Raw genomic sequence first — 15,129 nt, forward strand, 5'->3', positions numbered from 1 at the left:
GTTATAAGTATGTACCAACGGCAGTGGCACATAAATTTCACCGCGATCTTCACAAACCCATCGGCGTGTAACGCACACGCACATTAAATACACGTTACTGCATTGATTACCAGCACTGAGATACTTACATAAGAAATTGATCTTCGATCTTTTTAGGGTGCCTACCTACCTACCTACCGTACTCAAAGGGTAGGAAAATAAGAAACTTTAATTATAAAGCTCCGAGGTTTGTCTGTCTTTGTATCGTATGAACAGTGTAATAGGTAATAGCTATACTATACTGTAGACATATGTTTTTTTTTACAGATTATGTGAATCGTTATATAAATTAAAATTGAGGTAAAGGAACGGTTGGTCAAGTAGGAATTTCAACAGGCATTTGTTTTTTACATTCCGCTTCGACATACACAAATGGATAATATTAAATAAGTCGAGGTATTCGATTTTGAGATTTTATTGAAACAAACTTTAGTTTTCACACCATAACTTTTACAATAACACCTTAGCAATAAATACCAATTCTTAATTCTTTCATGCATGTGTTTTAACAATACCGCCTTAAACTACTTTACTTAAAAAAAACAAAAATACTGAAAATATTTTGATTCTTCAACATGATTTCTATCAGTTATTACATTTACTTAGATTAATATATTCATATCACAGTTGCACCTTTTGGCTTAATTCTCAAATCTATGTAGGCAAGATTTAGACATAGGTACGTTCCTATATAGAGTTTATATGTGGGGCTTGTTGAAGGTCTTTCTTCGTCTTTGTATTTTACATCTCCTTAATATCAAATTTAATGAGCAACATTGAACACAACCCTGAACTGGTTTACACTTGTGAACTAGTCTGTTTAGTTTAAAAATTCAAGTATTTGGAACCCACTACTTAACATGAAAAAGTAATGTTAAAAAATAAAATTACGATCTAATTTCTATCGTTAGGAACTAATATATATTATTGCCTGCCTGGCCTGTGCTTTAGTGGCTAGAGATAACAATTACATATTAAAATACGCTTTCATATCAAGGAAAGTTCATTTTAGGTTTTTTCTAAAATACCACTAGCCCATGGTTGACTTTACCTAAGAAAGTACATGATATATTCATGACACTTACCATATCACTTATCTTAACCAATTTTTAAGTATGATTAGGTTTCATGTTAAATTTTGCGTAAATAATAGTTTTGTTTGTGCACCTATTCATTACTTTTTCTAACTTAAGGCATGCCATCATAATCATAACCATCATATCGTCCTATATATATTATGACTCTTTCACTAACTTGAATTGATCAAGGTCCCTTTCCAAAATTATAACAATAGAGAATGCTTGAGCAGAACAATCTTGTGAATAGTGAACTTCTTATAAATATAAATTGAGATGGTTACAGAAGAGAATGTATCAGCTATAGCTATAACAGGTTAAATATATAAATGTATTAGATATACACGAACAACTTTAATGACTAAATATCTATTCACCTTTACCCTACTTAGCCAACGACGATAGATACAGAATATACATGACTACTTAGTTTATATTAATATCTACTTATCGTAAGTTTAATAAGCGTCATAAACCTGTAATTGCGAAAATGCTTCGATTCAATATTTCATGCCCGTACCACAAATTCTTCCGCATTGTTCTCTGTAATTATTTCTACATGTTAGACATTACATGTATTGCAAACTATCTTACTAAGGCTAAATTAATTTCTAACTCATCTCGATCACAACGGTCTAATTAGGTCAATTTAATTCAGAATACCTGGCTAAGCCACATTTTACCCGTGTATAGGCAACTTAAAGTACCTATTATTGTTAGACTATCAAACTACCTTAGTTAATTAGATATCGTCCGTCACTTTAAAACCACCGGCAACGTTTATAACGTTTTTCTCGCGGTACTTTTATATTTTATATCCAGGAACTTGCTAGTAAGTTGTCAACGATGGTGGCTCGCCGGCGGTGACAGACCCGGACACATGGCTCGAAGGCCAGTCTTCGCCAAGGTCACGAGTCGTGGAGCAAGCGCTGATAATGAGGGAACACCTCATAAGGCGGTACGTGTAGGCCAAACTCCAGAGCCACTAAGACTGCGAATTCGAATCTCATCAAATCTTTTCTATTCACTCGGAACGTAGTTTCAATGCGCTGTAAATATAATTACACGTTAAGTAAATAAATATTCATAATAACACTTGCAACTCAATTTCAACGTCCAAAGTCGAAATGGCATTTTTTGTTGCAATTTGCAAAAGATTTAGTTGAAGTGTATAGTTCCTATATCTACATTTATAAGTTACATTATTACATCTTACCTCTATTAGTGATTTTAACGCTTCCCCTTTGACGTCATTGAGTTTAGCAGAAAGTAGTAAACAAGCTCCAGCACATAGTTTTCTATTGTCTTTGTTGATAAGATTAGCAAGTATTAACTTCTCAAAATAAACATACGCTTGTGCGACAGACAGTAAATCGATTCCTCCGCTGTCGTGCTTAGCGATCTTACGCATTTCTTTTTTGATGCTATAAAAATAATAGGAAGTTAATATGAATAAATATTTTATAAAATAAATAATTATTAATATATTTACCTCCTCAGCTTGCTCAGAGTTAACTTTATATGAGGGAATTTTTCCCTAAACTTGTCATTCAACTCCTTTTTGAGGTCTTGTGGTCGGACATAGTCAATAATAGACGTCATATATGATGTAAATGTTAACAATGTTCTGTGTTTTCCAGCTATGAGCTCCGGATCATCTAATACGTTTGGACAGTACTGAAGCTGAAAAAAAATATAAATGCTGGAATAAATATCTATTAATCTGGACTCTCAGCCTCAGCCTCAGCTGACTTTTTACAGTGATTAGATATGCGACTCTAAGAACGAATGTCATAGTGCGCACTTAGTGAGCGACGTGTTCTAGTTATGGCACTAAACTCAAAATATACAAACAGATACATACATATTTTTGCGATAGTAACGTTCCCTCGTCCCAATCAAACGATTTAATATCCACTGAAGAGTGTGGGGGTGAAGATGGTATAGCCGTCCTCTGAGATGACTCATAAGAAAAACACCTATAAAGATAAGAGTAACTGTGATTCTGATATAGTTAATGATGTTTGTGCATTCTGTTATCATCTTAATGTTGGAACAAACTGTATCATGCAACTATTATAGATAAACTGTTAGAAGTAGTTTATAACATGCACTATATGTACATATTAAAACTGAAACTATTATTCTTTTAAACTGAATACCTCAACCTTTGTTAATCATAGATCATGCACTCCTTATACCTACATAAAAATGTTCTAGCGGTGTACTAGACCAAATAAAAGCAAGGAATATTACATGGATTGTTGTGATTAGTGGGTGAGGTGATATTTACATACATAAAGTATAGCTCTTGTATTAAAGGTATATTATGTATCAAATAATAAATATACTGATGATCTTCAAATAGTAATTAATAATCCCAAGTATCAAGCTGTAAGGTATATTCACTGCACAACACCTAAGGTAACTGAGAACTGAGTAATCTTGAATTCAAACTAAGCAATATAAATATGTACATAGTACAAATTCCCTATTGTACTTTATTAAATAACGAAGTGATTCCATATTTTAGCGGGGACATAGTAGCATTAGCAAAATCTAAGTGTTGCATAGCAGATGTAATTTAACTGTTCAGTGTTTACCATTTCTTATCCTTGTGCCTCGTCAATAACTTAGTCCTGAAAGTCAAATTTGTTAGTGATGAAATGATTGTGAAGACTGCATGAGGTTCAAAATGCATTAAATAATGCATGTGAGTACCATTTGAGTAGACAAACAATGAAACATGTGTGTATGTGGCAATGTGAGTAATGTATGTATTAACTGGTACATTATGTAAATGATGGGTGCACAGCAGATACAAAACTTGTGAACATCTTAAAACATGTGTAAAGTCTTAATTGAATTTTGCAAAAAAATAAATAAACTGTGACTAGATAGTTAAGACTTTATCTCTAAATATAATATGTAATGTCCATTTTATTTTTTATAACTTGTCTAGTTATGCATACTTGCTACATCATCACAATGGAAATAGTTTTACAGATAGAGTGGAAAGGACAAATAGACTTTTGTGATGACAATAATATTATGTATTGGAAAAAATAAACATTCAATAACATGCACAACATGGATGTTACAAAAATCATTGACATCACAGATTATTATCACACATATTGGGATAAAATAAATGCTGGACTTCCACAAAAATATGATACTGCATTAAATGCTCCACTTAGTAAGATGCAGACATGATTAATTCTAACATAGTTGTAGTTCTTAACTGTTTTAAAAATGACTGACACCAAAAAAATCTTTGCAATTAAGTATATAAAGGTATTTACCTTGCTATAACATGTGGGTGTCTGTTAGCTATTTTCCAACTAGATTTTTCTGTAAAGTCACCTTCATACATTTTCTTGTACTGTTCCCGTGTACATACTTTGGAGGGCACCAAAAGTTTTGAGTAAGATATTTCTTGGCCATTTTCTTCTTTTTCCAGGCCAAGCAGGTCAAAGGGATCCACTCCATTGTCTGTTATAGATGATAGGGGCCTTGGCCCTGATGTATTCCTCCTCCTTACACCATCCTTTCTGAGATCAGAACTAGAATATAGATTTTATCATTAAGGATCATTAGACAAATTTTGTGTTAGCAATGCTGAAAAAACAAAACTTATTCTCTTATAATATTACCGTGCATTGCGAACTGTCTTGGAGTATGGAATAGTGCTGAAAATAACACAAGGTACACCCTGTCCTGGTACTATAGCAAGCCTCTCATCTTTGAATGACACTCCTTTAGTTGGGCGCACAAGCCGAACTTCTTTGACTAAAGCATGATTTTCAGGTATACAAGTGCTACTTGTTCTAAATCTACCTGTAATCACAAAAAAAAACAATAGTCTCTGTAATAGTGCTCACGAAAAATGATAAATACAAAAGTAAAAATCAATTTACCAAAATTAAGACTCTCTGAACTGCTCTTGTCATCTGCATTAGCACCAGTCAGGGATACAATGTGATTTTTTCTAGACTTAAATGAAGCATGCTTGTCTTTAAATGACTCTGTTGTCCCTGAAGAACACCTGAAAATGGTTATAAAATTCAATATAAATATTTAAAATATTATGTTTAAGCATAACTATATTCATTAAAAAAGAGTGTACCTTTCTCTGATAAATGAACTATTTACAGCTTTGACAGGTGTTATTGTTGTTGTGTGTTCTGAGTCTGAACTAAGGGAATGAGTATCATTTCCAACACGGTGCACTGGACTTGACTGAGGTACCTTACTCTTATTACGAACACTGTTTCTCAGTGTTACATCTTTATCTTTGTTGCCATCCACAGTTTTAGGAGCTGAATCAGTTTTATCATATCTAGATGTTTTATTCACTACTTGGGCTAACTCCGTATCTCTTATCTTGCCATCTAACGATATATTTGACAAAAATGTTACTGCAGCTAGACGTCTCCGAGCTTTTTCGTATTTATTACGATTGTTAGACATTGTAGATGTTTATGTAAGCTTGTTATTAAATTAAATCTTCAGACACTATTCGCTTTGCTGCTTATATTACTCTGATATTTTTATTTATACTGAAAAGAAGTCACTATAAAAATAAATCACTGTACTAAGCTTCAAATTAATTGATAGTGAACGATAAAGATTGATAAGATGAATCGAAGAACGAAATCAAATCAAATACTCGAGCACCTATTCTGAAATCTGATACGACGGTGGACGATCAGACGTTAGTTTCAGTGTCAGAAGAAGACTGACAGAAAGTTTGACGTATCGTATTGACATTGCAAAAAAAAACCACAACATTGAATCAATAAACAGGTTTCATTCTTTTGTGAATTATAAATAAAATTGGCATTTTCTAAATGTTAATAATAGTTTCAGCGTGATATCCAGTTGCAGGTGTAGTTGCATTTGAGTTAAAACTTTTAAGACAACAGGATAGTGCGTCTTTTGTAATTGGGTTAGATACGGTTTAAACTTTGCTATATAAATTATAATGTTATGTGCAAAATCGTTTAGCATTGACATCTTTGAGAGATTAGAAAGCAAACCTATTTAAATATTTTAATCAGATGTCAGACTATTGATAAACGTTACTGAATGAAACTCATCTGTCAAATCAAAAGTTTTGACATTTGCTTATAGAGCTAGGTGGAGTGAATAAATAACTTTTTAACGTCTGAAACAACTACTAATAAATAATTCAATGGAACCTAATATTCCTGGTTCGTCGGCGTCTTCAAGGGCCACTAGATTTATGATGGAAGGAGTCGGAGCTCGTGTGATTCGAGGTCCAGATTGGAAGTGGGGCAAACAGGTAGACCACTGTTTAATTTTTTTTTATAAATACACTTTAATTTGGTTTATATTTACAAAAAATAGAACAAACTCAATTTCGTAGATCCTTTAATAATATTTCTGACCGCATATGAAACATATTTTAATGGTTACAATATTTGTTTATTCACTCATTATTTAAAGACTCGACAGCTTCTTTAGGAATTAGGATTTAAGTAGCGTATTATATTTCTTTTCACTAGATTATTAAAAGTTGATACTGTCAATAATCTATAAGTCATTATCAATATAATCTCCAAAAAACCCAGATTCCTATAAAAAACATAAACAATGTTATAACATTTCCTTGTTTTAGGATAATAGTCACTGGAAACTGGGGAACTGAATAATGTTTTCAATGGACTGCATTCTATATATAAAATATGACTTGTATACCCTCATTATTACCATGGCTTTCTGTTTGTAACATGATTTTCGAAATTGGTTTAGTAGTTCTTTTGGTTTCCTACTACACTATCATGTATTTTATCTGTGACTAAAATAAACCTTTAACTGTTTGCATTTTCAGGATGGGGGAGAGGGTCATGTTGGTACTGTGAGGAACTTTGAGTCTCCAGAGGAAGTTGTTGTTGTTTGGGACAATGGTACTGCTGCAAACTACAGATGCTCTGGAGCTTATGACCTGCGAATTCTTGACAGTGCTCCTACAGGCGTTAAACATGAAGGCACCATGTGTGACACATGCAGACAGCAACCCATATTCGGTGAGTAAAATACACTTAATTTTTTTTGGATTTTTTGTCTTTACAATGCATCGCATAACAATTGCATGAACATGTTTCAAATTAGATATTTAATGTTTCAGGAATTCGTTGGAAGTGTGCTGAATGTAGCAACTATGACTTGTGTTCAGTATGCTATCATGGTGATAAACATAACTTAAGGCACAGATTTTATCGTATTAGTGCACCAGGAGCCCAAAGATGTTTAGTTGAACCCAGAAGAAAGAGTAAAAAGCAGGCTGTGAGAGGCATTTTCCCAGGTGCCAGAGTTGTAAGAGGGGTAGGTATAGATTTTTATATAGCTACAAATAGCATACTTATGCTGTATAATGTAATAATTCTGGCTTATGAATTTACAACGGTTGGAGATAGCACATCTAATATATAAAATTCCCATGTCACAATGTTAGTTACCATACTCCTCCGAAACGGCTCGACCGATTTTTATGAAATTTTGTATACATATTGGGCAGGTCTGAGAATAGAACAACATCTATTTTTCATACCCCTAAGTGATGAGGGTTGCTCACACTAAAAAAAATATATTTTATTCTTTGGACGAAATTGTTTGTTTTTATTTTTTTATAATGTGGCATTAAAAATACATACAACTAGAAAAAAAATATTCGGCAGAACAACGTTTGCTGGGTCAGCTAGTATTATTATAATAATTTAAAAATATACCTAAAATAATGTATGTAAACATTAATAGTTTAACATCAATATACTTAGACGTGACCAATTCACATTTATTTGAAGTAATTGGTGTAAATAAAGATATAATTCAGTTAAGGTACTTTCAAAGTTAATTTTCCTTTTCATAATTTGATACTCCTTAAACCTTGAATTGTTGTTAGGTTGACTGGCAATGGGAAGATCAAGATGGTGGTAATGGCAGAAGAGGCAAAGTGAATGAGGTCCAGGACTGGTCTGCTGCAAGTCCTAGATCTGCTGCTTACGTTGTCTGGGATAATGGAGCTAAGAATCTCTATAGAGTAGGCTTTGAGGGAATGGCAGATTTAAAGGTTAGTATCTTATCTTTGATCTTTATTTGCCTTTTGTAATTTAAACAGCAATGCAAATGTGAATTTCTGTAGTATAGTATGAATTTACCATTCTCTTAATATTGTGTCCGAATTTTTTAACATCTTATTTATCCACTAATAATTGTTAACTAAGTTTCAATATCTTGCTTTTACAATATGTGTTAATTCGTAACTTACTTAATATTGTTTTCAGGTTGTAAATGATGTCAAGGGTCAAAATGTGTACAAAGAACATTTACCACTATTAGGAGAGCTGGGGCCAGGCCGAACTGGGCCCCATGGCTTACAAGTTGGTGACCAGGTATATAAATTATAGCTAATATGATTATTTAAGTTAAAGATAATTTAATGGAAAGTTTGCATGTTAAGGGTATTGAGAAAACAGTTATTGATGGGTTCAAGTACTCATTAATATTTTTGTGTAGCCCAATTATTTTTTGTGCGTAAATCACCTGTAAGTAACCAAATGGCTTTGATTTTTAGGTGAATGTAGATCTCGACCTTGAAATAGTTCAGTCATTACAACATGGTCATGGTGGCTGGACGGATGGAATGTTCGAGTGCCTCGGCACTACCGGCACTGTGGTGGGAATCGATGAAGACCACGATATCGTCGTCACATACCCCAGTGGAAACAGGTGGACTTTCAATCCTGCTGTCTTAACTAAGGTAATACATTAAATAACATTAATAATGATATTGTTTTCAAGTACAAAAAAATACTATTTGTGAGAAACTGTTACTGCAATAATCCGTCCATCATCCGTACCCTACGTCTTATTTATGCATATTAAAATATTTCAGTGTTTAGGGAAATGATTATAAACATTAATTTTGATCATTGAAGATATGTTTTGTATGTCGTTCATATGTTACTGCCAAATCAATTACAGAGAGAATTTGTTGGTTCACCCAGAAACGATGTTTAGTCCTTAAATCCGGGGTTGTTGTATATAAAGCTTGTTGAATATACCCTTGATTTGTGTAGGTGTGCAGCGGCAACTTGAGCGCGTCGACGTCCGGCGGCGCGGGCGCGGCGGCGGGCGGCGGCTTCGCGGTGGGAGACCTCGTGCAGGTCTGCGCGGACCAGGAGCGCGTCAAGACGCTGCAGCGGGGACACGGCGAGTGGGCGGAGGCTATGGCGCCGGTAACATCATCAAATTACTCTTTGAAAATTGTCCTCCTTGGTATTAGCCACTTCTTCAAGGAATACACACATCAGTGCACACTAGTGGATTGTCAGTTTCAGACTTTGGTACACATTTAAACTTCTGAATGCTGTGTCAGCCACCTGGTGACCAGTGTTCAGTCATTTTTTAATTATTTGCCTAAAAGTAAAAAACGTGCTTTGGCCGTCCCTGTCTTTGACATACAAACAAAAATATCTATGATAATGCATCAGATTTGCAATATTTAGTGCTCATCTAACGGCACTCTACCATCTGTAATATTACATAGTTATGAGATTTACCTAAAACATGTTTAACATATATTATATTTCGTTTCAGACCCTCGGCAAAATTGGCCGTGTCCAACAAATATACCACGATAATGATCTTAAAGTGGAAGTGTGCAATACATCCTGGACATATAATCCCAATGCAGTCACTAAAGTGGCGTCATCTGATGGCAGCATACCCGGAAATTCTTCAGGTATTTTTTAAATAATATTCGGAGAACTTTACTTACAATTTTATTAGCTTGAAATAGACACACACACAACTGAATACTTAATTCGCACACAAAAAAGGTTAAAGATTCTTAAAAATTAAATAAGTAACAATTGTGAACCCAGGCCGTCAGAGATGTTCGTATTGTTTGAATATTCTAGCTTCTTACTGATCAAAAGTTTATTGGATAATATTAATTTGAAAAAATGTAACCATATACATTTTTTATTAGCATATACCGTGTCCTAAATTGGATAATATTGTCGCAGGTGAACGTTTGTCAGCACTATTGAAGAAGCTATTTGAGTCTCACGTGACCGGCGACGCTAACGAGGAGCTTGTGAAGGCCGCAGCTAACGGCGACGCCACGCGCTGCTCAGAAATACTTGGACGTACTGACGCCGCACATGTTGACGTCAACGGGTTCTATGGCGGTCATACCGCTCTACAGGTATATATAAAATATAGACCACTAGCTGTTGCCCGCGACTTCGTCCGCATGGGCTTCAGTTTGCACCACGCGGTAGTTTATGTTACCTTGGGAATGCGACAGTAAATGTGTGACTCCGCCCCCTTATCAGGAGGTAGCTTGGAACCAAGTAACCAAGAAATAACTTTATACTGCATATATAATGACAAAAGAAAATAACAATAAATATAGAAAAATCACACACAGCTTAAACTATAGTCAATGGGATTGGATATTGACGTGACTGTCGGTAAAACAGTACAACAGTATTACAGTACTCAGGGTTGGAACTTCATTACTCAACCACTAGATGGCGTTGAAACAATTTTTAATGTTGCGTAAAAAACATTTTTTTTAACGAAAATTATCCTATGTTACTTCTAATAAGAATATGTGTGCAAAGTTTGATGATGATCGGTTGAATTGTTTTTGTGTGGCAGCGTAACAAACAAAATTACTTTCACATTTATATATTAGTAAGGATAAGGATATATATAAGGATGTTCTAATCTTCGTATTTACTCAGTTGTCAATCTTAATATTCCTCGAAGAAAAAGGTTTTTAGTTAAGGGTTGAACTATTCTGGCCCGCTCGTTGACTAGTCGTATTCTAAGTCTATTCTAAGCTGACAGCACCAATAGAAGTACAGAAGAAGGGCTTTGAATAGATTGTTACTTTATTCCCAGTCTTCATCCTTATTCAACCATAACTAAGGTGCTGTTGCGCTGGTTTGTTTGTTTCTTGTAGCGATAAAAAAGTCGCGTCATCTGATACGATAATTACTGATGGTACGTTTGTCCCGCTTTCTTCCATCATGAATACTCCTCTGTTTAAAAAAATACATATATTATGATTTAACGTAATTAAAGTAAGCTACATTACAGGCAGCAGCCCAAAACGGCCATGTGGAGGTGATCCGCGCGCTGGTGGCGGCGGGCGCGGACGTGGACGCGGAGGACCGCGACGGGGACCGCGCGGCGCACCACGCGGCCTTCGGGGACGAGCCCGCCGCCCTGCGCGCGCTGGCCGCCGCCACGGCCGACCTGAGCGCGCGCAACCGCCGCCGCCAGACGCCGCTGCACATCGCCGTCAACAAGGGACACCTCGGCGTCGTGCGCACGCTGCTGCAGCTCGCCGTGCACCCCAGCCTGCAGGTCAGTGCTTCTTATAGTAACCGGCAGGAATCGTGAGCGCTGACCTTCACCTGCGCAGGAGTGATTTTTTGGGTCCCTTTTGCGGGATGCAGTGAAGCGCGGGGCGGACTAAAGTGCAGTGATTGACCCGCAGCGCATCGCGTCATAGGCGTCACTTGTCATTCGTTATTTGATGCAGTTGCATGCACCTCAAGACGACGAGTACGCACAATTGATTGGCGTTTGATTTTACGATGCGCAAAGCGATCACCACTCTTCCGCCGAGCACTCAAGATCCGTGCTGGTAAATATACTCACTAATATCTCTGTCATAAGTCAAATTGACTGCACGAATAGCCGAGTGGTTGAGGTCCCACGCCAAACCCACTGGTTACGACGTGTCCGATCCCCGCGGAGGACAAGCATTTATGTGATCCACACATATTTGTCTTGAGTCTGGGTGTATTTGTACATGTGGCATGAATGTTATAAACATCGTTCAAAAAATTACATAGCGCTTAAGATTCTTAAAAATTCTTAAAATAAGTAACAATTGTGAACCCAGGGCGGTCAGAGATGTTCGTATTGTTTCAATATTCTAGCTTCTTACTGATCAAAAGTTTATTGGATAAAATTAATTTAATACATACATACAATATGACATGAATGTTATAAACATTCATATCCCTCTCGACACAAGGATTAAATTCCCATGCGGGAGTCGTTTTTAAAGGAAAATAAATTCCTGTTTTCTTTTATAAAAATGCTTTATTGGTAAAAACTTCCCAAAAAAATGTACTTTATAGTTAGTCACACTTTTGACAATTTAAATACATAATATATTATATAATACCTACTTCTTAATACAAGTATCTCCGCTTCGAGAGGTAAATCAAACGAGCTCAACCTGAAAAAGCACCAGTACAGGTGAAATTATGTTTTAAAATCGCTTTCCAACTTAACCAACAGCGACTGACTACGCCGATAGCCGAATAGTATAGAAAACCGAGCCAATAGCCACGAGTTCTAGATGCTGTAGGTTTGATGTCATTATGGCTAGCCCTGAAATGTTAAAAAGAAAGCGGAAAATTCGGAACACATTTCACAGTTTCAAAATAAAGTACATTTTTATACGTAGAAAAACATATTCGTAGCAAAGTAGCTACGAATTTGTCTTGTAAACTGTTCTGCAGTACTTTTGTTACGAATGTTTGTCTCATCTGCAGCTGAAAAACAACCATAAAGTTTATGTGCGATCCTTTCGTTTCTCGCTCGCATTACTGTGGACATATTTCGTCAAGGATTTTATTCGAGCTACAACCTAAATTGCTAACGTTCTTTGTAGCCAGATATACGATGTTCCTTACTCAGATAATAAAATCGATGATTGAGGGTTGCTACAAAACTCCAAATACTGTCTCCTGCTGGTGCTAGCTGTAAATAAACAGTAGTTTAAAAAAAGTAGCGATGACAAACTTTTTGAAATTCAACAGATGAGAAATTATAAAACTATGTAATTAATATAACTCTAGGGCTCACTGTCAGGCGTAATATGTTATGATGTGCTCACAAACTGACAAGTAAACAATTGTAAAACTTGTTACAATGCTTAAATACCGCAGATTTAGTGAGTGAAGAAAATAATCCACCGGCAGGGTTTATACAAAATCCATAGCTATATAAAGACATAGAAAGCCTCTTCATAGCACGTTTTCAATTTACTTTACTAATTGAAATGAAACTACTTTTACGGATTTTATCGCGGTTTAATTTTAGATTTTAGTTCCCGACGTTTCGAAACCTTTGCAGGTATCATGGTCACGGGCAGACTGAGATGGCGTTCGTCTTGACAGGAGATGTTGCTCGTTCTACCTTCATATTTTAATTAATTATTTGTGGTCCGACCTACGCAGTATGAGCTCACTGTGTCTTGATGTCTTGCAGCGCTGCTCTTGGGTTTGGCCTTGAGTTTATTTATTATTGGATCCCAAGTAGGTGATATCTTCCAGCCATCTTCTCTATTGAAATTAGGGTGTTTTTTAATCTCAATAGCCTCGCGAAACATCCTAGGTAGGAATTTGGATTCTTTAGCGAGGATCTGTGGTTGGTCAAATCTAATATAATGGCTGGAACCTTCAGCATGTTCGGCGACTGCAGACTTCGTTGAGCGGCGGTGTTTCACGTCAGCTATGTGTTCTTTAACGCGGGTCCCTATGCTTCGTTTGGTTTGACCAATGTAAGAGAGGCCGCAGTCACAATCTAGTTTGTATACTCCTGCATCTTGTAGAGGTATGTGACACTTGACGGATGGTAAGGACTGGCTAATCTTCTTGGGCGGCTTGAAGTATGTTTTAATTGAAGCTCGCTTCAGGATGTAACCAATCTTGTCAGTGACTCCTCTGACGTATGGTAGTACAGCAGGCAAACGATCAACAGTGGCTGGCTTCACTCGGTTTCTGTGACGGGGCCGTGGAACTTGGAGCTTGTTGTCTCGCAGTACTTGCTTGACGTGTTGAAGCTCAGCGGCAAGGTGTCTGTCATCACAGAGTCCGTGTGCTCTCTGAAACAAAGATTTTCCCACGGTAGCTAACTGTTTAGGGTGGTGGTGAGATTCACCGTTTAAGTACCTATCTGTATGGGTCTTCTTTCGATACACGGTGTGACTTATCCATACAGATAGGTACTTAAACGGTGAATCTCACCACCACCCTAAACAGTTAGCTACCGTGGGAAAATCTTTGTTTCAGAGAGCACACGGACTCTGTGATGACAGACACCTTGCCGCTGAGCTTCAACACGTCAAGCAAGTACTGCGAGACAACAAGCTCCAAGTTCCACGGCCCCGTCACAGAAACCGAGTGAAGCCAGCCACTGTTGATCGTTTGCCTGCTGTACTACCATACGTCAGAGGAGTCACTGACAAGATTGGTTACATCCTGAAGCGAGCTTCAATTAAAACATACTTCAAGCCGCCCAAGAAGATTAGCCAGTCCTTACCATCCGTCAAGTGTCACATACCTCTACAAGATGCAGGAGTATACAAACTAGATTGTGACTGCGGCCTCTCTTACATTGGTCAAACCAAACGAAGCATAGGGACCCGCGTTAAAGAACACATAGCTGACGTGAAACACCGCCGCTCAACGAAGTCTGCAGTCGCCGAACATGCTGAAGGTTCCAGCCATTATATTAGATTTGACCAACCACAGATCCTCGCTAAAGAATCCAAATTCCTACCTAGGATGTTTCGCGAGGCTATTGAGATTAAAAAACACCCTAATTTCAATAGAGAAGATGGCTGGAAGATATCACCTACTTGGGATCCAATAATAAATAAACTCAAGGCCAAACCCAAGAGCAGCGCTGCAAGACATCAAGACACAGTGAGCTCATACTGCGTAGGTCGGACCACAAATAATTAATTAAAATATGAAGGTAGAACGAGCAACATCTCCTGTCAAGACGAACGCCATCTCAGTCTGCCCGTGACCATGATACCTGCAAAGGTTTCGAAACGTCGGGAACTAAAATCTAAAATTAAACCGCGATAAAATCCGTAAAAGTAGTTTCATTTCAATGTCTAATATTCGCGTAAACCTAAGAAACCACTACTTTACTAATTGTT

At 36.8% G+C, this 15,129-nt stretch overlaps 2 protein-coding genes across 4 annotated transcripts in view; one reads left to right on the forward strand and one right to left on the reverse strand.

Moving 5' to 3' along the window:
- LOC113493470 (CDK5 and ABL1 enzyme substrate 2) overlaps positions 1-5,864 on the reverse strand; it is an 11,729-nt gene extending 5,865 nt beyond the window's left edge. The window contains exons 1-10 of one of the 3 annotated variants that reach the window (XM_026871467.1): positions 5,796-5,864; positions 5,245-5,677; positions 5,036-5,163; positions 4,772-4,955; positions 4,421-4,681; positions 3,719-3,754; positions 2,980-3,094; positions 2,608-2,798; positions 2,332-2,539; positions 439-2,164 (exon numbers count right to left, since the gene is read on the reverse strand). In XM_026871467.1, the coding sequence (XP_026727268.1) occupies positions 2,024-2,164; positions 2,332-2,539; positions 2,608-2,798; positions 2,980-3,094; positions 3,719-3,754; positions 4,421-4,681; positions 4,772-4,955; positions 5,036-5,163; positions 5,245-5,588 (1,608 nt within the window). In that variant the 5' untranslated portion in view covers positions 5,589-5,677; positions 5,796-5,864 and the 3' untranslated portion in view covers positions 439-2,023. Of the gene's footprint in view, positions 1-438; positions 2,165-2,331; positions 2,540-2,607; positions 2,799-2,979; positions 3,095-3,718; positions 3,755-4,420; positions 4,682-4,771; positions 4,956-5,035; positions 5,164-5,244 lie in introns of those variants that run through there. The other 2 variants (XR_003400568.1, XM_026871468.1) reach the window with 2 other exon arrangements.
- Positions 5,865-5,933: 69 nt separating this feature from the next.
- The window catches only part of LOC113493467 (E3 ubiquitin-protein ligase mib1), a 113,091-nt gene continuing 103,895 nt past the window's right edge, over positions 5,934-15,129 (forward strand). Inside the window, exons 1-10 of the mRNA XM_026871464.1 lie at positions 5,934-6,423; positions 6,973-7,168; positions 7,270-7,466; positions 8,044-8,211; positions 8,426-8,533; positions 8,716-8,901; positions 9,221-9,379; positions 9,741-9,885; positions 10,172-10,353; positions 11,256-11,525. Coding sequence (XP_026727265.1) covers positions 6,313-6,423; positions 6,973-7,168; positions 7,270-7,466; positions 8,044-8,211; positions 8,426-8,533; positions 8,716-8,901; positions 9,221-9,379; positions 9,741-9,885; positions 10,172-10,353; positions 11,256-11,525 — 1,722 coding nt within the window. The 5' untranslated portion in view covers positions 5,934-6,312. The remainder of the gene's footprint in view (positions 6,424-6,972; positions 7,169-7,269; positions 7,467-8,043; positions 8,212-8,425; positions 8,534-8,715; positions 8,902-9,220; positions 9,380-9,740; positions 9,886-10,171; positions 10,354-11,255; positions 11,526-15,129) is intronic.

The sequence above is a fragment of the Trichoplusia ni genome, chromosome 4 (genome assembly GCF_003590095.1).
Source record: "Trichoplusia ni isolate ovarian cell line Hi5 chromosome 4, tn1, whole genome shotgun sequence".
NCBI lineage: Eukaryota > Metazoa > Arthropoda > Insecta > Lepidoptera > Noctuidae > Trichoplusia > Trichoplusia ni.